General features: G+C 39.2%; 1 protein-coding gene across 5 annotated transcripts in view; it reads left to right on the top strand.

The window, feature by feature from the left end:
- RALGAPB (Ral GTPase activating protein non-catalytic subunit beta) overlaps positions 1–20,946 on the top strand; it is a 72,407-nt gene that overhangs the window by 9,679 nt on the left and 41,782 nt on the right. For 2 of the 5 annotated variants that reach the window (XM_080924746.1, XM_080924745.1), the window contains exons 2-11: positions 591–806; positions 4,897–5,099; positions 8,092–8,255; positions 11,048–11,234; positions 12,092–12,223; positions 15,108–15,286; positions 16,635–16,783; positions 16,901–17,117; positions 19,196–19,231; positions 20,468–20,669. In XM_080924746.1, the coding sequence (XP_080780872.1) occupies positions 621–806; positions 4,897–5,099; positions 8,092–8,255; positions 11,048–11,234; positions 12,092–12,223; positions 15,108–15,286; positions 16,635–16,783; positions 16,901–17,117; positions 19,196–19,231; positions 20,468–20,669 (1,655 nt within the window). In that variant the 5' untranslated portion in view covers positions 591–620. Of the gene's footprint in view, positions 1–590; positions 807–4,896; positions 5,100–8,059; positions 8,256–11,047; positions 11,235–12,091; positions 12,224–15,107; positions 15,287–16,634; positions 16,784–16,900; positions 17,118–19,195; positions 19,232–20,467; positions 20,670–20,946 lie in introns of those variants that run through there. The other 3 variants (XM_080924748.1, XM_080924747.1, XM_080924749.1) reach the window with 2 other exon arrangements.

Below are 20,946 nucleotides of genomic sequence, written 5' to 3'. Positions count from 1 at the left end.
GGGAATGTCCTTATGTTGTGGGAGAGTTCTGGAGTTCTGGTGTGTGTATGCGTGTGTGTGTGTGTGTGTGTGTGTGTGTGTGTGTTCTTTCCAGTACTGCTGTTTTAAATCTAGGGCCTTGAGTATGCTAGGTAAGTATTCTATTACTGATGTATATTCTCAGACTCTCCTTGTATTAAAAAAATTTTTTTTTTGAGACGGGTCTTGCTAAATTTTGTAGGCTGGCCTAGAATCTGCTCAGAAGCAGGAGAGCTCTGTAGTGTAGGTGCTCATACAGCTACCTCTTGGGGGCTTCACCATGAAGCTTTTAGATAGCTCAGGACATTTAGATTTGTTCTAAAAATGACTTAATTTTAGTTACACACTGTTGTGGGGTATATACATAGGAATGCTGGGGTTAGATTCCCTTGAGATGGAGTCATAGGAAGTGAAGCTCCCGCTGAAAGTGCTGGTCCTCTGGAAGAGCAGCAAGTGTTCCTAACCTCTGAGTCCCTCTAGTTGCCACCCATTTTATTATGCTGCCCAGTGTAAATCTTTTTATATATTGGTAATAAACATATTTGACGTGTATGACTGTTTTGTCTTTTCAGGTGTCATTTGGATAGTACTGTAGTGGCACAATGTACTCTGAGTGGCGGTCACTGCATTTGGTGATTCAGAATGATCAAGGCCATACCAGTGTGCTACACAGCTATCCAGAGAGTGTTGGGCGAGAGGTGGCGAACGCAGTGGTCCGTCCTCTTGGACAGGCGTTAGGTACCTCTTCAGTGGCGGGCAGTGAGAGTTTGTTAAAAACTGACAAGGAAGTAAGTGTGTCTTCATTTCATTCTGTTGTGTGAAAATATGCATTGCTTACTAAAAAACGTACTTACTGCTGACTTTTAAAAATGAATAACAATAGTTTTATCACTTTTAATCTTGTATCTGTGTATAGTCTCTGTGTGAGTGTGCACACACGACTGCAGTGCTACGAAAGCCAGGATTGTTGGATTCCTCTGCCACTGGAGTTAGCAGCAGTGGTTATCCGCCCGCATGCTTGATGGGAACCAAGCACTGCATTGTTACAGTGTTGACTTTTCAATGGATTGCTGCCCAGTGTAGTGAAAGTCCTCAGGTTTTATCTCATTTGGATTCTGTGCTGGGACATGGAGCCTATGGGAGATAAAAAGAAAGGGTTGTGCCTCTTTTGCTGCTAAGGCTTCTCACTGCCCCCTCCATGTGAGCTGAGTGGTTAAGACAGAGAATAAAGTGTCAGACTCATAAGCGCCAGTTTTCAGATTTCCATTTCTGTTTCTGTTTGGAAGTTCCTGTCTTAGTTAGGAATACTATTATTGTGATGAAACATCATGACCAAAAGCAACATGGGGAGGAAAGGGTTTATTCAGCTCACACTTCCACATTGCTGTTCATCACCAAAGGAAATCAGGACAGGAACTCAAGCAGGTCAGGAAGCAGGATCTGATGCAGAGGCCATGGAGGGATGTTACTTACTGGCTTGCTTCCCCTGGCTTGCTCAGCCTGCTTTCCTATAGAACCCAGGTCTACCAGCCCAGGGATGGCTCCACCCACAATGGGCTGGGCCAGGAATGGCTCCACCCACAATGGGCTGGGCCCTCCCCCCTTGATCACTAGTTGAGAAAATGCCTTACAGCTGAATCTCATGGGGGCATTTCCTCAAGGGAGTCCCCTTTCTTTAATAACTCCAGCTTGTGTCAGGTTGACACAGAACCAGCCAGCATAGATGACATGTAGAAAGTTACCTAGTACAGCTCTTGCTTATTGTCTTTACTGCTCTCAGAAGGTTATGTATGGAAAGGTACTTTGTTTTCAGGTTTTATTTATTAGTGTTTATGTTGGGGGTTGGGGACAGGGAAGCATGTGTGCCATGGTGCACATTTAGAGATTAGAGAACAAATTTTGGAAATCAGGTCCTTAGAATCAAACTCAGGCTATCAGGTATATGCAGCAAACAGTTTTGCCCTGAGTCATCAAGGGTAGTTTTCCTTTAGAACAACTGAATTACTGTGACTTATCCCAAAAATAACTTGTCTTTTTTTCTTTCATCTAATAATTAGGGACCTATAGCTCCTTTTAAGATTCCTTTTTGGGCCTGGGGAGAGGGCTGTATAGCTCAGGCTGCCTTGAACTTGAGATCTTAGCTGGTAAAGTGCTAAGATCCAGCTTTAATCCACCCTGGTCCATGTAGAAAGTTCTAGGCCAGCCAGAGCTACATAGTGGAACTCCTGCAAAAACAAACAAAACCTAAAACTCACCAAAAAAAAAAAAAAAAAAAAAAAAAAAAAACCCAAAACCAAAACAAAACCCCACAACAGTTTAGTGGCATGTACTTCAGTCACTGCCATCCAGCACTAGGGACAAAGAGACAGATGATCTGGGGCTCACAGCCGGCACAGCTAAACACAAGCTCCAGGTCAGTGGCACACCTGTCCCAACAAGCAGGGTGACAGTACCTAAGCAGTGACACCTGAGGTAAACCTCTGGCATCTACACACAGGCAGAGGCACACATGCATGCTCCCGTGTGTACAAGCACACATCCACACTGTCTTCTTGTGTGGCCTAACATCCAACATTTCCTGCTCTGAATATGCCACAGGTTCACGGTGGTTACAGTTTTCTTTAGCATTTGTTGCTGCTAACCATTTATTCCCTACCTTTAGCCTTTTGTAGTTGTTTTTGAACTTTGGCAGGCATGGGCAAGAGAATCCTGAGTGTCAGGACAGCCAGGGTTATCTAACAAGACACGGTCTCAATTCCACCTGTCCTCTACCCTCAGACATCAGTATGTGTGTATTTTGTCAGATTCAGACCTACCAAGCCTTTAAAGTATTTCTGAATCCTAAACTATATCCAACAAGCTGACTGTCCTTTTTGTCTTTGTGTTGTTCGCAGATAATTGCTCATTGTTGCTGTTGTTATTACTTTGATCTTTGTGTTAGTTTAGGCTGTCTTAGACTCATTATGTAGCTCAGGCTTCCTTGAACTTGAGATCTCCCTGCCTTAGTACCTGGGAGTGCTGGCACCATCAACCATGCCTGGCCTAAATAAAAGTGTTGGCAAGGCGGCTGGTGTGGTATAGCTCAGCAGCTGAGTGCTTCCCTGCTGTGTTCAGTGCTCTGGGTCTAATCCCTAGCACCACCACCACCACCACCACCACCACCACCACCACCACCACCACCACCACCACCATCACCACCGAGCAGCAGCAACAACATGAACTTGGCATGGCTTTTGGTAAACCAGTGACACCCTTTCCCTAAATAATGTCAGAGCCTTCATTCTGTTATTGTCTTGTGTGGTATTTGGTCCACTTCTAAATCTGGCCAGTCTACATCCTACAGGCTGTTACGTCTTCATCTCTGTCCATTAGGATTTCTTTAAGGATCGGATACCCTCATGCCAGAAACACCTGTTTTGGTTTAGTGAGACATTTCAAAACTTGTGATTGGAAAACTGGGTTCATATTGGATGACAAGGTTCATTCTCAGCTTCACTATGTATGAAGTGGTGGTGGGCTGAATTACTTACTATGCGAAGTTTTATTTTTCTGATGTATGAAATGAGAACAGTTTACTGTTATGTAGGGTTACGGTGATGGTGACTGCACAGTTGTCAGCTCTTGTTAGAACTAATAGGAGCCTGTTAGTAGAGCTTATCTGGCTTGACTGTCTGAGCAGCCTGGTTCTCAGTGCTCACACAACCCCTTCAGTAAATGCTTACTGATCGTCGGCTTAGGATCTGTTCCAGAATTTTATCTGGAATTCACATAAACACTCTAGGATTTGATGTCTGGACTATAGTTTCACTTTTCTTTTTGAAATTGGGAGATTTCCCCCCTTTCTCCTAGTATCTTATTTCTTGTAGCACTTAATGTTTCAGGTTGTCAGATGAAGTATGGCTAGATGCCTAGTGAACTCACTCATTCTTCACCTCCCTGAGTTCTCACCTGTCCATTCTAGTGTTGTGGGTGTTTTGTTTTGTTTTGTTTTGGACAAAGAAGACAAGTTGTATAATAAGTTAAATGATTCATCTTTCTGTCATTTTTTTTCTGTTGCATAATCTGAGGATGGAATGTAATTGAAATGATTTTTGAAATGATACATATTTGCATATGTAAATTGAGTAGAATAAAACTTGCATTTTTTTTTTTTAAAGATGTATTATATATTCTTTATGCATATAAGTCTTTTGTCTGTGTGTGCATGTATACACCAGAAGAGAGCATTGGATCCCATAGGACCACAGTTATATATGGTTGTGAGCCACCATGTGGATGCTGGAAATTGAATTCAGGACTTTCAGGAAGAGTAACCAGTACTCTTGACTGCTAAGCCATTCCTCCAGTCCCTGCATTTTCTATTTTTCTATTTCCAATGTCAAAAGGATCATTTTACAGAGTGAATAATAATGATATCAGAAGGGTAAAACATACATAGGCTTAATATTTAAAAACAGCAAAGTTGAGTCTGGAGAAATGGCTCAGTGGTTGAGAGCACTGACTGCTCTTCCAAAGGTCCTGAGTTCAAATCCCAGCAACCGTATGGTGGCTCACAACCATCTGTATGCGATCTGATGCCCTCTTATGATGGGTCTGAAGACAGCTACAGTGTACTTATATATAATAAGTAAGTAAATCGTAAAAAAAAAAAAAAACACTTTAAAAATAACGAAGTTAATTTCTCTCTTAATTTGATTGACAAATACAACAATATGTTGTCTACAACATAGAAAGTATGTATCTAGATTAAACTTGATATATATGTTTAGATGATTGTGTCTTCAATTTTGGGCACCTGAAGATGTTAAATTTTACACTAATCTAGTGAGATACAGATAAAGATCTATAATCTTTGTGAATGTTCTCTCTTTTGCTTAGGTAAAATGGACCATGGAAGTAATTTGCTATGGACTGACCCTTCCATTGGATGGAGAGACTGTAAAATATTGTGTTGATGTATATACAGATTGGATTATGGCTTTGGTGTTGCCAAAAGATTCTATTCCATTACCAGTTATTAAAGAACCTAATCTATATATTCAAAGTATATTAAAACATCTACAAAATCTTTTTGTACCAAGGTAAGTTGGAACTAACTGGTTATTATCAAGATCATAAAAAAGAAAAACTTATAATGTTACTTTATTAATTATGAAAGCTGATTTTGTTGTTGGTCCTTTGAACTTTACTCATCCACTTATGGGTTTTATAAATATGAATAAAAGAGACAGGCTTACAGGGTCATAGAATGTTTACCAAGAGGTTTTTCTTTGTTTTGTGTGTTGAGGTGCATATTACTGCATAATCCAGACTGGTAATGAACTTGCTGTGTAGCCCATGTTGATCTAAACTCATAATCCTCCTGTCTTAGCCCTTTGAGGTCTGAGATTATAGGTGTATAATCTTGGATTTAGCACAAGTTTTAAAATAGTTGTGCCTTTATTTTAAATACTTTTTGGCCTTATTTCTGAGTTATTGGATATTAAAATTTGGTGATGGTAACATATTTCTTTTCCTCTTTAAACATTTTTTTGGGGGTGGGACTGGCAAGATGGCTCAGTGGGTATAGGTACTAGCCACTGAGCACAGTGACCAGAGTTTGATCTCTGGGACCCATATGGTGGAAGGGGAAATACACCCACAAGGATGTATGTGCACATACACCAAGTACATGTTTTAAAAATCACTCAACTTGTGTGTATTTCTGTGTATCAATTCTTGTCTCCGATTACACCAACCAAAGGCAGGTGCTCTTACCTTAAAATAATCTTGTGGTGTATTAAGCAAACAGGCCAGGCAGGGAGGCTCTGTCCCAGTACTTTAGGGGTGGAGTCAAGATGGGCAGTTGAAGACAGTCTTGTCTACAGAAGCAGCTGATTGAACTATATTATGACACCCTGTCTCAGAGAAGCCGAAAGAGACCAGTGAGATGGCTCAGTGGGCAGAGGTGCTTGCCGCCATGCCTGGTGCATTGCTGAAAACAGTAAGGGCATTTGAATGTGCTTTTGTTTTTACCTTTCTCTCTTGAAAAGTGTGACTATAAGTTGTTTTGCTGTTTGATAATTAGTTTGTACCTCAGAAGTGGTGCATGCATGCGTGTGTGCCTGTGTGCATGTGTTATAGGTCAGTGAATTCTGAAAGGCACTAATTCAGGTTTTAGGGTTTTCTTGACCAGTGATAATGTATGAAAATTAGGTGAATGTTTTCAATGCTGTGTATATTGGGATTTCCGATTTAATCTTCTATTACTAGAAGTTTCAGTTTACAATTATTAGACAGTTATCAAATTGTCATTAGAACTTAATTATTGTGTTTATATAAACTGATTCTCAAGTGGACGAAACTGCCTTTACCTTTTGCTAGAGATTAAGTTAATATGATTTTCTGTTTTGCCCATTAGTTTACTTTTTTATAATTGAATGAAAAATGTATTATCTGTTGAAATTGGTTGGAGTTTTAATTGCTTAGATATATTACATTATAAGAAATGCAGTATTTGTTTTTCCTGGACCCAGTGTACATGTCTCCTAAAGCAGTGATCTACTTTTTTTTTTTTTTCTAAAAAGCTAGCTAAAAATTGTTTCCTTTTAGATCTGTGATAGAGCAGGAAAGCAGACATTAAATTATGACTACTAAATTATAAAATAAGAACTTTGGGCTGGAGAGATGGCTCAGTGGTTAAGAGCACTGACTGTTCTTCCAGAGGTCCTGAGTTCAATTCCCAGCAACCACATGGTGACTCACAACCATCTGTAATGGGATCCGATGCCCTCTTCTGGTGTGTCTGAAGACAGTTACACTGTACTTATGTACATAAGATAAATAATTAATTAAAAAGAAAAAAAAAAGAAATAAGAACTTTACTATGAAGGCAGCTGGGGAGATGACTCAACAGTTAAGAGCACTGGCTGACTTTCCCACAGGACCTGGGTTTGATTCCCAGCACTCCATAGGTATATGATGTGTTTTCCTGGCATCTGTGGGCAAGGCACACACGTGGTACATGGACATAGATAGATGCTAACATACAAATTAAACAGACAAATGAATGAACAGATAGCATTAAATCAGATATTAGTCAGGTTCTGACCGGTTCACTATCCCTTCCTTGTTCGAAAGTTTTTCTGAAAACTACAGTCACTTTTGAGATTGAAGAAAATCTCTTGTTCAGACCTTCTCATTTTTTATATAAAGTCAACCCTATTTCTTCGAGTCTGAGGAGTGGGCGCTCTAGGAGTGGATGATGTCCTGACATCTCTTCAAGACTCTCCAGATCTATGTGTCAAGTCACAATGTATAGAAATTTGACTTTATAGTTTATATCAGTAATGTGCTGGGTTCTCATGGGAAATCTAGAGGTCAGCTCAGGTTGGGCATCTTGGAAAGAGAGTCAAAGGCTAGGCCCTGGATCTCTAGCTTTCTCTCCCACCCCCAATTTATTGAATACTCTTCTTCTCTCCAGGAGCAAAAATGTCTAAAGAGAATTTTGCAACTGTTATTTGAGGAGACCTTGGAGGCCTTTGGAGTGCCTGTGTTTCTATTAGAGCAGTAGTAGCAGGTACTCCTCTGAGGAGATGCTGACATGCTTCATCAATTTTAGATACACTTTTGGGCCTCCTAAGAGGTTACCTTTGGGGTGACTGTGAAGACTGTAAACACTTGAAGAATTCTTGTGAATGTATGTTTCAGAAAATTGAAAAAGAATATAAGTAAGGGCTTTTCTGCTCCAGTGTGAAGAGCAGAAGTAACTAGGCATGTACTCATGTATCAGGAACTAGTCGAATATCTGCTATTATGTGCCAGACACATTTCAGATGGGACATCTAGAGGTGAAGTTGACATTTTTGTTCTTCTGTTTTCTCATGGAAGATAATTTTTCACAGAGGAGGTGGATGAAGATCTTAGGGTGCTGAACTGAATAGTGGGGGAAATTAGCTGTACACTGGGTTGTGCTGTCCATTGGTGCTTAGACAGTGTCACTGGACCACTGTTCTACGTCAGTAAGTTTCCTGTTCTTTGGCTGTTGCTGTCTCTCTTTCAGGCCTGTCAGTGATATCTGTCTGTCTTCTTCAGACAGGAACAGGGCTCCAGTCAGATACGACTATGCTTGCAAGTGCTGAGAGCCATTCAGAAACTGGCCCGTGAGTCATCCATCATGGCTCGAGAAACCTGGGAAGTCTTACTCTTGTTTCTTCTACAAATTAATGACATACTTCTGGCCCCACCAACTGTTCAAGGTTTGTTAATAAATTTTGCCCATATATTTCTGAGCTCTCAATATAGTTTACATTTAAATTTAGTGATTGATAGACTCTAGAAATTTCAAATTTGGTAAGAATGTTGACAAACCAAAGTTAACAGTTTTTGGGCTGGAAAGATACAATATCAGTTGAGGTAGTGGTGCTGCTCTTTAATCTCAGCGCTCAGGAGGCAGAGGCAGGCTGATCGCCAAGTTTAAGACCTACCTTGTCTACAGAGTGAGTTCTGGGCCAGCTTGGGTGACATAGTAAGACTCTGCCTTAAAAAGAGGTCGGGGGTTGTGTATGTGGAATGTTTGTGTATGTGGGGTGTTTGTGTATGTGGGGTGTTTGTGTATATGGGGTGGTTGTGTATGTGGGGTGTTTGTGTATGTGGGGTGTTTGTGCATGTGGGGTGTTTGTATATGTGGGGTGGTTGTGTATGTGGGGTGTTTGTATATGTGGGGTGGTTGTGTATGTGGGGTGTTTGTATATGTGGGGTGTTTGTGCATGTGGGGTGTTTGTGCATGTGGGGTGTTTGTATATGTGGGGTGTTTGTATATGTGGGGTGGTTGTGCATGTGGGGTGTTTGTGCATGTGAGATGGTTGTGTATGTGGGGTGTTTGTGCATGTGGGATGGTTGTGTATGTGGGGTGGCTGATGTCTAAGCAGTCTTCTGTTGGTGATTACTTTGGCTAATGTAGAAAACTGTGAGGTCTTCCCTGTGCCCCACTTTGCAAGGCACATTCACTTATGAATAAATCTTTAGGCCATAAGCTTTTGATTGTTCCCCAACTAGCTTATAACTTATTTATTAAACTAATTATATTATTCTGTATCTGTATCTGTTAGTTAATTCTTCCAGGTTTCATGCTCAGAGTCTGGGTGATAAATCTCCCTCTCCTGATTTATCTCAGAGGTTTTTTTTCTTTTTCCTCTCTCTCTCTTTGGTGGTCTCACCTTCCAATCCTGCCTCAGCTCATTGGCCATTAGCTTTTTATTGACAGGTACTGCTTCTACACAGTGCACAAGAGATTATCCCCACAGAAACGAACTTGTCACTAAGCATGTTGGAGAAGGATAGGAACAATAGCTTGTTTTGTGCAGTAGTATAGAGCACGTCTAGGAAACAGCAAATGCTAAATTAGTCTGTGGATAGTGTACTGGATGGCAAAGCTGTTACTAAAGTCGAGTCCAGAAACTGAATAGTGATGGTAGTGAGATAGCTTGTTCTTGGAAATGACCCAGGGACTGAGCTCGGCCTCCAGCCTGGAAAATATCTTGTTTGGCAAATGAAACCTCCAAAGCCTTGAGGTGTTTGATTTGGAAGTATGGCATTCATTAGCAACTGTCTTAGGGTTTTACTGCTGTGAACAGACACCATGACCAAGGCAAGTCTTATAAATGACAACATTTAATAGGGCTGGCTCACAGGTTCAGAGGTTCAGTCCATTATCATCAAGGTGAGAGCATGGCAGCATCCAGGCAGGCATGGTGCAGGAGGAGCTGAGAGTTCTACATCTTCATCCAAAGGAAGCCAGGAACAGACTGAGCATCCTCAGGCAGCTAGGAGGAGTGTCTCCAAGCCCAGCCTCAGAGTGACACACTTCCTTCAACAAGGCCACACCTTCTAATAGTGCCACTCCTTGGGCCAAGCATATGCAAACCATAACAGCAACCCATAAAAGCCTCTATTTTTGTTCAGTTTTATAGTATATTTCAGAAGCCCTGCTTTTACATTAGAGCAGAATATACATAAAGTGTAAGTTAATAGTTGAGTTTCAGACTCTGTTCTTATTCTCTGTATATTCTAGCATGCTTGTGTTGTCAGATAGATGCAGTGACCAAGGACATGTCTAGAAGGAATGATGGAATTGTGATGTGGGAAAGGACCTGTGTGAGGAACACAATCTGGTATGGACAGAAGCTGGTCAGTGAAAGCACTAGCTTGTTGGCTCTCTGCTGTTGGTTTTCCGTGCTCGTGACTGATGTCAGTAGTGTGAGTCAGGCAACTTGCCCCTTGGTGGACTCTTTATTATTGACCTTTGAGTTTGCTTGTTGGATGTGCACACCCAGTTCCTTTCCCTTCGAGTCCTAACTCTGTTGTCTTGAGCTGTGCATGCTCACTGCCCTGCTTTCAGGGCTGTGACTTGGGCAGCTCTCCTTCCAGTTAAGGTTTGGCTTTACCTGGTACTGCTGCTTAGCTTCCTCTTTGTCTTTCTCCACTGAAGGGCAGCATTAAGCACCTGGAGCATTTTGTTGCAGACTTTAGAGTCAGGAAGACCTTGGTATTTGTTCTGAGTTCTTTTTTTATTGGCCAGGTGGAAACATACTGGCATTGGAAGTTCAGGGTTACCCTTTACTACATAGTCCCAGGTTAGCTTGAGTTACATAACAGGACTGTCTTTAAACAAAACCAATAGGTATTTATAAATACCTGTTTTGCAGAAATAAATGAGGGGATTATGTGAGGTCATGTGTGAACTGCTTGGCACAGAAGGTGATTTATAGTGGTCACTCATTGTTGGCATCCATCTTTTTCTTTCTTTCCTGTTTGTTCCTAGCTAGAACCTTAAGATCTGTACTAAAAACTAGCAGGGCAAAAAAGTGATTCATTGATGTTCTCTATGATTCCTTCCTAGGTACTTCCTCCTAAACATCTCAATTTAGCTATTTGAAAAATTGATATTAACATTACAACTATTTGATTTCTGACCAGTTTTCCAATATAATGAATGAGAGACTGCTTTAAAAATATGTATGCCAAAGTTATGTCTCTTTTCATTGCCTAGGTGGCATTGCTGAGAATCTGGCGGAGAAGCTGATAGGTGTTCTCTTTGAAGTTTGGTTACTAGCTTGCACCCGGTGCTTCCCAACACCTCCATATTGGAAGACAGCCAAGGAGATGGTGGCTAACTGGAGGCACCACCCTGCAGTGGTGGAGCAGTGGAGCAAGGTCATCTGTGCACTGACCTCCAGGTAAGCCGTTGTCTTCCTCATCCTTTGAAAAGTCGTCACCCAGCATCATTGTGCTTTATGGAGATGGTGCAGGGTGGAGGCACTTGATGTGCAAGCCTGACACCCTGAGCTTAATCCCAGAGCCCAAAGGCAAAAGGCAAAAGGAGAATTGTCCTCTGACCTCACATGCATTTAGTCACGATGATGGCTAAAGTACTGTGTCCTCTTTTAATTTGTTTGGATTACAAAAGCCATATGTGCTGACAATAGCAAACTTGGAAAATGTAGAGTAACATCCCATCATTTAAAAATGCTTTTCAATGTACATCTCTTTTATTAAAAACAAAAGCTTGAGATAGTATTGTATACCTGTGTTTTTTGTTTGATGTCCAATTCAAGTCATTTTAATTGTATGTATTAATTAGTAAATAATTCTTGAGGTTGCATCTTTAATAACTTTATAGTCTTAAATACTTTAATAATTTCTATTTGATAAAAATATACTTTAGAAATTTTGTTGAAGGAATACTTTATGCAGTTTTATATATATTATGATTGTTTTATTAAAATAAGATCCATAGTTACAAAGTAATTGAGTCAAATGGCTTTGAAAAGTCCCAATATGTGTAGAATATTACTGTTAAGCAAATAAGTTGTTAAATTCAGTTAGCTTTTATGGTACATCATAAAAATGTTCTATATTCTAAACATACATACTAAATTCTGAACTTCACATAAGGTTGTTATAAATAAATTATACCTTGGTTTTATTGAAAACTTTACAGTGGTACCACTTTTTAAAAAAATAATAGGAAGCTAGGCTTGGTGGCACACGCCTTTAATCACAGTGTTGAGGAGGGTATGGTTTTATTTTCCAGATTGCTCCGTTTTACGTACGGACCTTCGTTCCCTCCGTTTAAAGTTCCTGATGAAGATGCCAATCTGATCCCTCCAGAAATGGACAATGAGTGTATTGCACAAACATGGTTTCGGTTTCTACACATGCTAAGGTATTGTCACCTTATTCGTGGCAAGAACCATCCTGTGTGTCTGCTGGGATGCAGCGTGTGCACCAAGCACAGTCCATGGGAAGGAGCTGAATTTGAACACATGCATGTCTGCATCATGCACCTCCTCCCTCTCCCTGCCAGGGAGCCCCACTCGCCCTCAGCTGTTTTGGCCATCCTTTCTAGGAACTTGTTCGTTGCTGCATCTTAGATGATGCTGTCTCTCCCAGGACTTTGTCACATTCTTTAGGGACTTAAGCTCTTTTCTTTGTTATCAGTCTACTAGCCATTTCATTGGCTCAATAAAATGACATTTTTAGAAAGGGAACCTCTACCAGATATAAGAACTGTGGTTCTTAGGATCTACTTTTAAAAATTAAAAAAAAACTATGTGTATCCCTCTGTGTGAGTGTATGCTGTGTATTTGGGTACCCTTAAGTGGCAAAAGAGCATCACATCCATGAAACCTCAGTTATAGGAGGTTACGAGTCACTGGATATGGCTGTTGGTAACCAACCTCGAGTATTCTGGAAGAGCAGGGTGCATTCTTAACCACTGTGTTTTCCCTCTAGCCCCATTTTAACATTTTTATTTGTACTGGGAATTGAAGTTGAATTTATACATGTTAGCATGTAGTCTACCACTTAGACATAATAGTGGTTTATTATTTAAGACAAAGCTTTGCTGTGTAGCTCAGACTAGCCTTGAACCTACTGCCTTCAACTTAGCTTCCTTAGTACTGGAATTGAACCAGTGTGCTCAGTTACCACAAAGTCTCTCTTTTAAGAGTCTTACATAGCTCACAGAAATGTTTTATCCACAAAATTTGCATTTTCTTATATTATTATTTGTAAGTATTGTTAAGATAGTGGGGATCTCACCTTTGTTATGTTATTATATCCTTATATGAGGCAGGTGGATCACAAGTTTAAGCCCAGTAAGGGCTATGTATGAGTTTCACCTCGTGTAAGACTCTTGTTTACTAAAAATTTGTTTAAATTAAGATATTGTTGCCTAATATTTTCTAATTTCTTCATTCTTAATTAATCTCTTAAGCTTTATCTTTGTTCTTGGGATAATACTGGTGTTTTACTCAGAATTTGTTGCATAAATAATAGAAACCTTGGTAAGCAAATGTGTGATGCACACACACACACACACTACAGTGTGAGGGAGGTTACTGTAGATCTATGTATGGAGAGCTCTCATTAAACTTTTAAGAAGCAGTTGAGGAAAGATCAAACCTTGAGTTGTTCTTGAACCAAGAACACTTGACCTTCCCTATCTCAGCTTTCTTCCTTCTCTTGTACATACATACTATTATCTCTCTGGTAGACTATTTCCCCTGTTTCTGGATTTCCCTGCCTTTCAGGTCTATGTGATTTAGTGGCATGAACAGCTGAAAACACTGACTCTTTTAAATTACTGGGCTTTCCCTCAAAAGAGATATATTAGGTCATTCTTTTGTTAATTGGGCTAAAGCGGTTATGGATTTTTTCATAGACATTTGGATAGATTCTTTTTGGATACATTATGTTTTTATTTAAGTGAGCGGTCAGAAACAGGGCTATGAGGGTTACTCAGAAGGACCACTCTGTCCATTGGCAGATTTCCTGGAAAGAGGGCTGAATAGGATGTGTCATATAAACAGATTGGTCTAGTATGGTATCTTCATCTTTTTTCCTGGAAGATAACACAGTTCCCATTGGTTTTACTGTGCTGTTCTCAAATGTTGTCCTTGCACTTGTTGGTAAGTCCATACACGTAGATAATGTTTATGTTCAAATTTCTTCATGAGACTCTTACTATATAATAGTTAACAAGAGTTAAAGTTATATTAAAATAACCTTATTTTTCTATTATTTAGTTCCAAAATCATTTCTCTTCCTCTTTTGACAGATTTTCTCTGTGTAACAGCTTTGTAGACCAGGCTGGCCTAGAACTAACTCATAGATTTGCTTGTTTCTGCCTCCCGAGAGATGGGATTAAAGACATAAGCCATAATGCTGGATGAAAATATTCTTAAAAAGTTAAAACTTTCTAGTCTAGCTTGATTCTTATTCTATGAAGAAAGGTTCTTGCTTTTTTGTTTTGTTTTGCTTTGTTTTTTTAAATTCATTTATTGTATATGAGTACACTGTAGCTGTCTTCAGACACACCAGAAGAAGGCATCAGATCCCATTACAGATGGTTGTGAGCCACCATGTGGTTGCTGGGATTTGAACTCAGGACCTCTGGAAGAGCAGTCAGTGCTCTTAACCACTGAGCCATCTCTCTAGCCCTTGTTTTGTTTTTTTAAAAAGAGCAAGCTGGGTATGGTGGCTCAGACCTTTAAACCTAGAATTTGGAAAGAAGAGGTCAGGAGGCAGAGTCTAGGAGACAGACAGACGTGAATATCTGTGAGTTCAAGGCCAGCATGGTCTGCGTAGCCAGCTCCAGACTAGCCAGGGCTACATGACAAAAACATTGTATTAAATTCTCAACAAATTAATTAAACCATTATTTAAAAAGCCAAATGAACAAATAACTCTGTGAGCCTATAGAGAAACGTTCATGCTGAGTCCTTAGCTAATCAAATAAAGTTAGTCTCCGCCACATTGAAGACACAGGTGCAAACAGTCTTATTCTTTTTTGTTGTTGCTTTTGTTTGTTTGATTTCTGAGACAGTGTCTCTCTAGATAGTCTCAGTTGTCTGGAATTTACTCACTATAGAGACCAGACCAGCCTGAAAGTCAGAGAGGTCTTCCTGCCTCTGCCTGTTGAATGATGGGATTGAAGGTGTGCACTGCCATCAGGAATAGTCCTAATTCTTAAATTGGATTGCATGCATTCTTTATTGCTATAGACATCTCTAAGTGTATAATCAATTCTTTTTCCTTTTCGATAGTAATCCTGTGGATCTGAGTAATCCAGCTGTTATAAGCTCAACCCCCAAGTTTCAGGAACAGTTCCTGAATGTGAGTGGGATGCCACAGGAGCTGAGCCAGTACCCCTGCCTCAAACATCTGCCTCAGATATTCTTCCGTGCCATGCGTGGAATCAGCTGTCTGGTGGATGCATTCTTAGGTGAATTTTGTGTATGTTTCTTAGGTGTTTGAAGACCTGTGGGTAGATAGTCTATAGTGTAATGCTGGAGCCTCATAGGGAAGGAAGCCCAGAGAAAGGGACAAACTTGGTGGCAAATGATGACTTAGGAAAAATTATTTTCAGAAACTGTGATAGCTAGAATGCTACTGTCTTTGTGTAAATCAAACAAAAATACCAGGAGAAAGGCAGCAACCCAGTGGATAGATGGAGACATCATACACATAGTTTGTGAAACAGATTGCAAATTGTAAACCTCATTCAATAAGTTACCCATGAAATTAGTTTAAATTGCTCTAGCAAATGTTTTCATGGATACCATTGGTAAACTATGCCTTTTGTGAGCCAGTGTTTTAGCTTTTCATATGTAATATATACAAAAAGTCAAAATAATTTAATCTCTTGAAAAGTGATATTTAATAGCTGTCATTTTCTAAAATAATTGTCATGTATGTGTGTTAAATGTATCAAATAATTGTGGGTTTTTCCTCTGTCATGGATTTTTTTTTGTTTGTTTTTGATGGTGGATAAGTGCATAGAAATATGTTTGATAGTGAAAATGAGAAATACAGTGAGACTGGATGGTCATTGAAACTTGCAAACTTCACTCTCTGGGTGATTCTGGGGTTTTGCTTGTTTTATTTTTGTTGTTTGTTTGTTTTTTGAGACAAGGTTTCTTTGGGTAGCCCTGGGTGTCCTGGAGCTCATTCTGTAGACCAGGCTGGCCTTGAACTCACAGAGATCTGCCCGCCTCTGCCTCCTGAGTGCTAGGATTAAAGGCGTGTGCCACCACCGCCCCGTAGTGTGTGCTGTTTTTATTTGCCAGTTTTTAAATGATAAAGTTTATTAAAATCTTTTAAAAATGGGAAAACAAGTTAATTTGTTCTGATTAAATTGCTGCCATACAACATTCTGAGTTCTCTGTGGTTAACATGTAATCATTTGTTTTCACATGTATGAAGCAGGCCGGGCAGTTGGTTACTGTAGTAGTTTCCTCACTGTTAGGATCAAGACCCATCTGTCTGGTGACTGTCCATTTTGTTTTGTACTACCTGATACATGAGAGGATCCCTGCAGCTTTGTCCTAGTAAAGAAGGACAGGGACGCCCGCTCGTCTTTTGTAAGATTTCCTGGGAGTTGTATTCAGTACTAGTTTACTTCTCTAAGCTTAGAACATGGCTACACCTTTTTATAAGGGAAGCTTGAAAGCAGTCATTTCTCCTGGCTTCCTATCTAACTGAAATAGGTTTGGTTACTTAGGAAGGAAAGCTAAGTGGGTCATGGGGCAGCTCTGGTTTTCTTAAAACAGAAACAAAACTTTTTTTTAAAGGCATTTCTCGACCTCGATCAGACAGTGCTCCCCCAACACCCGTGAATAGATTAAGTATGCCCCAGAGCGCTGCTGTGAACACCACACCACCACATAACCGGAGGCACCGGGCTGTTACTGTGAACAAGGCCACAATGAAGACAAGTACAGTAAGAACGCTCAGCATTGTTGTTTTGCTTTATGGAGGTTAACTTTTACAAATCCTACAACTTTAACCTTCTCCAACTTTTCTTGTCTGTGGACACTTACCTGTGTTCTTCTGGTAGGTCACTACTGCTCACACCTCCAAAGTCCAGCACCAGGCATCCTCCACGTCTCCTCTGTCAAGTCCAAATCAGACTAGTTCAGAACCCAGGCCGCTGCCTGCCCCTCGAAGACCAAAGGTTAACAGCATCTTGAATCTCTTTGGATCATGGTTATTCGATGCAGCATTTGTTCACTGTAAACTCCATAATGGAATAAACAGAGACAGCAGCATGACTGGTAAATATGCCCAGAAACACGTTCATTATCCCCTTTCCATTTCTTTCTTTTTAGTCTTTCCTACCTGCAAGATTAACACAGATCTTGAAAAGCACCATTTCTAACCAAGCAATATGTTGTGCTTAACCCCTTCCAGCTGAACCAATAGAATCGGGTGAAGCTTTCTTATCTAGACTTTTTAATGTGTATTTTATGAAACTCGGCTCTTTGTCTGGTTTTATTAGGCACACTTTAGGTTAGCAATTTTCTGTTGAATCAAATTCCATTTTGTAGGTGACCTGGAAATTCTCTTTATGTCAGCCAGGATGGTAATAGATGTATGAATAAGGAATGATTTTGAGTGAATACTCGCTCATTGAAATGTTTCTTAAATTTTTCCCAGCCATTTAATCATCAGTACTTACAAATATTTGGAATTTTCTGCTTGCTTCATGATAGAACCTAACATCTAACATCTCAGGTTTTAGTTTAGAGAAAATATGATCTGCTCTGTAACTTTGTAAGATTTGTAGAGCATTAACAAGCCAACGCCAGTATCTTTATTAGATTTTACTATAGAGCAGCTTCATCTAAATGAAATTGGGTTTGTCATCTTACCAGTATGTTTGATGCTAGTGCCAGGTGGATGGTGGTGGTGCAGAGTTTTGTTGGTGCTCATTGTCTTCACAGTTGAATAATAATGGCTGGCATTTATTGAGCTGCTGTTAGTATGTGTCAGGAGTCATGTTTATGTATTCATGAATGTGTTAGTCGTCTTCTGAAAAGTACTTTTCTACAGGCACTGGAGACAGACTGAGGTAAAAAGATGTCTGATAGTATTACCTTCCAGAAAGAGTGTTGAATCAGAGATAAAATTAACAATGTTCATAAGGGGCTCTTTTTTATCAAAAGCTCACTCACAGCTAGGTGTGTGTATGAATAGTTTATAAATGTAATTAGCTTTGATGTTCTCATGAATCTTCTAAGTAATTTAGAAAAGTTTTAAGTATGAAGATGTTATGGGAAAAAAGATGTTATGGGATATGAGGCTGTATGAGTGAGTTAGGAATTCTTTTGCTTGCTTTAGTTTGTTCAAATTCGGACACTTTATATTTTAGCATTTCCTTATTATAGTTTTATTCATGAGCTTGAGTAAGTGAAGAATTTTTAAAAAAAAATCATGGGTATGTTTTCATTATGTTATATGCCATATGTTTGAGTTTTTAACCATGTTTATTAATTTGCATGTTATTGTCTAGAGTCAGTCAGCCATTTATTTATTTATTTTGTTAAGGTATATTTTCACAACGTAAACTAACTGTTAAGAGGCTGTTGGCCTTGACATCTTTGAATCTAGCATGGCTCAGTCTGCTGCGTTGTGGAAGGCTTGTATGAGAATCTAGAGCTTTCTGTCTCTGGAGAGTTTGTAACAGCTTAGTTTGCTCACTGCACTGAAGGACAGAATCAAGTGATAAGTGAGCAACATGTCACTTTGCCTTCATTCTGCGTGGTTCAGAAATGAGACACGCTTGTCTCTCTGTCCAGAGATGCTGAAGGCTGTTACATTTCCCAGGAGATTTGAGTTGTCCAAATAGTGAAAGTGGGTGTCATGCTCTTGGGTGCCAGTCTTGAGACTTGGGTGGGAGGCGCAGGGGTTGGGTCTTTTGTGTTTTTTAAGTACTGGCTGCCATCAAGGGACTCTGCCATGCAGTTCACCTGAGACAACGATTTGCTTCTTTGGATTGTTAGTTTTCAGTTTACCTCATGCACTGTGCTTTGTAAAAGTTACATTGAGCTGGGAAGGGTTAATAAACTAAAAACTTTGATGCACGTTGTGGCCAGTTCTAAACCTCAATTCTTTGTAGCTATATAATTTTCTTTGTTCATTGTTTTGCATGATACAAAAAAAATCATAATTTTGGATCTGAATGCACAATTTCCTGTGTTTTTGAATTAGCTTGTGGTATCGTAAAGCTTTAAATCTAACTTTGAAAAAGCTAAAAAGCTTCTTAATTTATTGTGAATTTCACCATCTTTAAAGTATTTTATAATTACTGCTGTCCTTTGATTTGTTTCCATTTATTTCTATTATCTTGCAGCATCTTTTATCCAAATTCTTCTTTCTTATAAATCTTGTAAGTAGGAACCAGAAGCTTCTCCTTAATTGCAGTCATGTTTTTATTTTTTCCATAATTCCATTAAAAATTTTAATTGTCATTGTCTATTGTAGTTTTTTGCACTTGGGAAGAGAACTATTTTTTCTGTGTTTTGAATGGGGAAGATTGTTGGCAAAAGCAAATTAATCTGCCTGAATCAATCCCATTATTTCTGTATACTAGTCTGGTCATGTCATGAATTCCAGGACTTTGCACTAACTGTGTTTTGGCTTTGATTTTTTTTTCTTTCTTTCTTTTTTTCTTTTTCTTTCTTTTTTTTTTTTAGCTTTAAGCTTATTTTTATACAGATTTGGTGTTTGATTTGTATGCATTCTGCATGGAGTGTTTTCCAAATGTATTATTGCCGGATAGCTTATTCAGGACTAAAATGGCTCATGGGAAGTTGCATAAAGATTTATGCTTGACTCTACATCTGTTAAGCCTCCTATCATTACAAAACAATTTAAATATTTTATGTAGAGTAATAAAAGATTTCAGAGTGATCTGTGTGCTGTGAAATCTTTTGTTAAAAGCAACTTTGGAAGGGCTTCTGTTTTGTTGCCAATAATAACCATGATAATCCTCCTTACCACCTGATTTTCTGATTTATCAACCTCACGTTTGCTGCTGTCTGTGGTTGTTAAAGTTCATTCTCATTTGCTTGGTTGGCCAGCTCTTTGGTGTGTGTTGGAGCTGGGTGGGTGGTGGGAGTGCCCTCTCTGCCTTCCTTACTCAGTTCTTATCTTTCCTTGTCATGTCATAAAGCACTCAAAGTGGCATCTCCTTGCCCTCTTAATTACTGTGTCCATTTGGGTTAATTGTATAAATTTTAATTGCTACTTTTCTTCATGGTTAAGCATCATTCTATAGAAGGAGGAAAAAAAAAAACCCAGAAAATAAATAATAGATAAGGCAAATTCTGTATATATCTGTATACAGATGTATACAGTTATAGTCTTCTGACCAGAAATTTAATGAAAAAAAATCATTTTTGTAGACTCTGTTGACAATGTTATTGTAAATTAATTGCTATCTATTTCAAAGAAGATATCAGAGAGCCCTTTAAATTATGACATAGTTGCTAAACAAAAGCATTATTGGATTCTATTGAAGTAGTTATATAATGACACCAGTATTTGATCTTTGTGTCCAGGGTCCCATGAGCCTATTTGGCATTTTGATAAAAGTAATAAAATGCTCCTTTTTTCTCCCCAGCCATTGCAACACAAGCTAGCATGGAGTTTCGACGGAAAGGGTCCCAAATGTCAACAGACACCATGGTTTCCAATCCCGTGTTTGATGCAAGTGAATTTCCCGATAACTATGAAGCAGGAAGAGCTGAGGCTTGTGGGACATTATGTAGAATTTTTTGTAGCAAGAAGACTGGAGAAGAGATTCTGCCAGCTTATTTATCCAGGTTTTAGAATTTTTTTTGTTTATTTTTGCACTTATATCATTTGATGGTGAAATATTATTGTGTCATAGCTTGGTAGGTTAAATCATTAAGCCATCGCTGGTCTGAAATGCTTGCCAGTGTCTTTATGTAATTGAAACCTGCTTGAATTCTTTGATTTTACCTGCCTTGTCAGATCTGGTAAAGACTTAAGGTTCTGTTCTAGAGCTGTCATTATTCTATCATTTGAACATTCTGAAGAGATTTGGAAGTACCACAATAGTTTGTTAATAGATTTTTG

This window comes from Micromys minutus (genome assembly GCF_963924665.1).
Source record: "Micromys minutus genome assembly, chromosome: 11".
NCBI classification, from domain to species: Eukaryota; Metazoa; Chordata; class Mammalia; order Rodentia; family Muridae; genus Micromys; species Micromys minutus.
The sequence above is the reverse complement of the archived record's forward strand: the minus strand, read 5'-3'. Positions and strand labels throughout refer to the sequence as shown.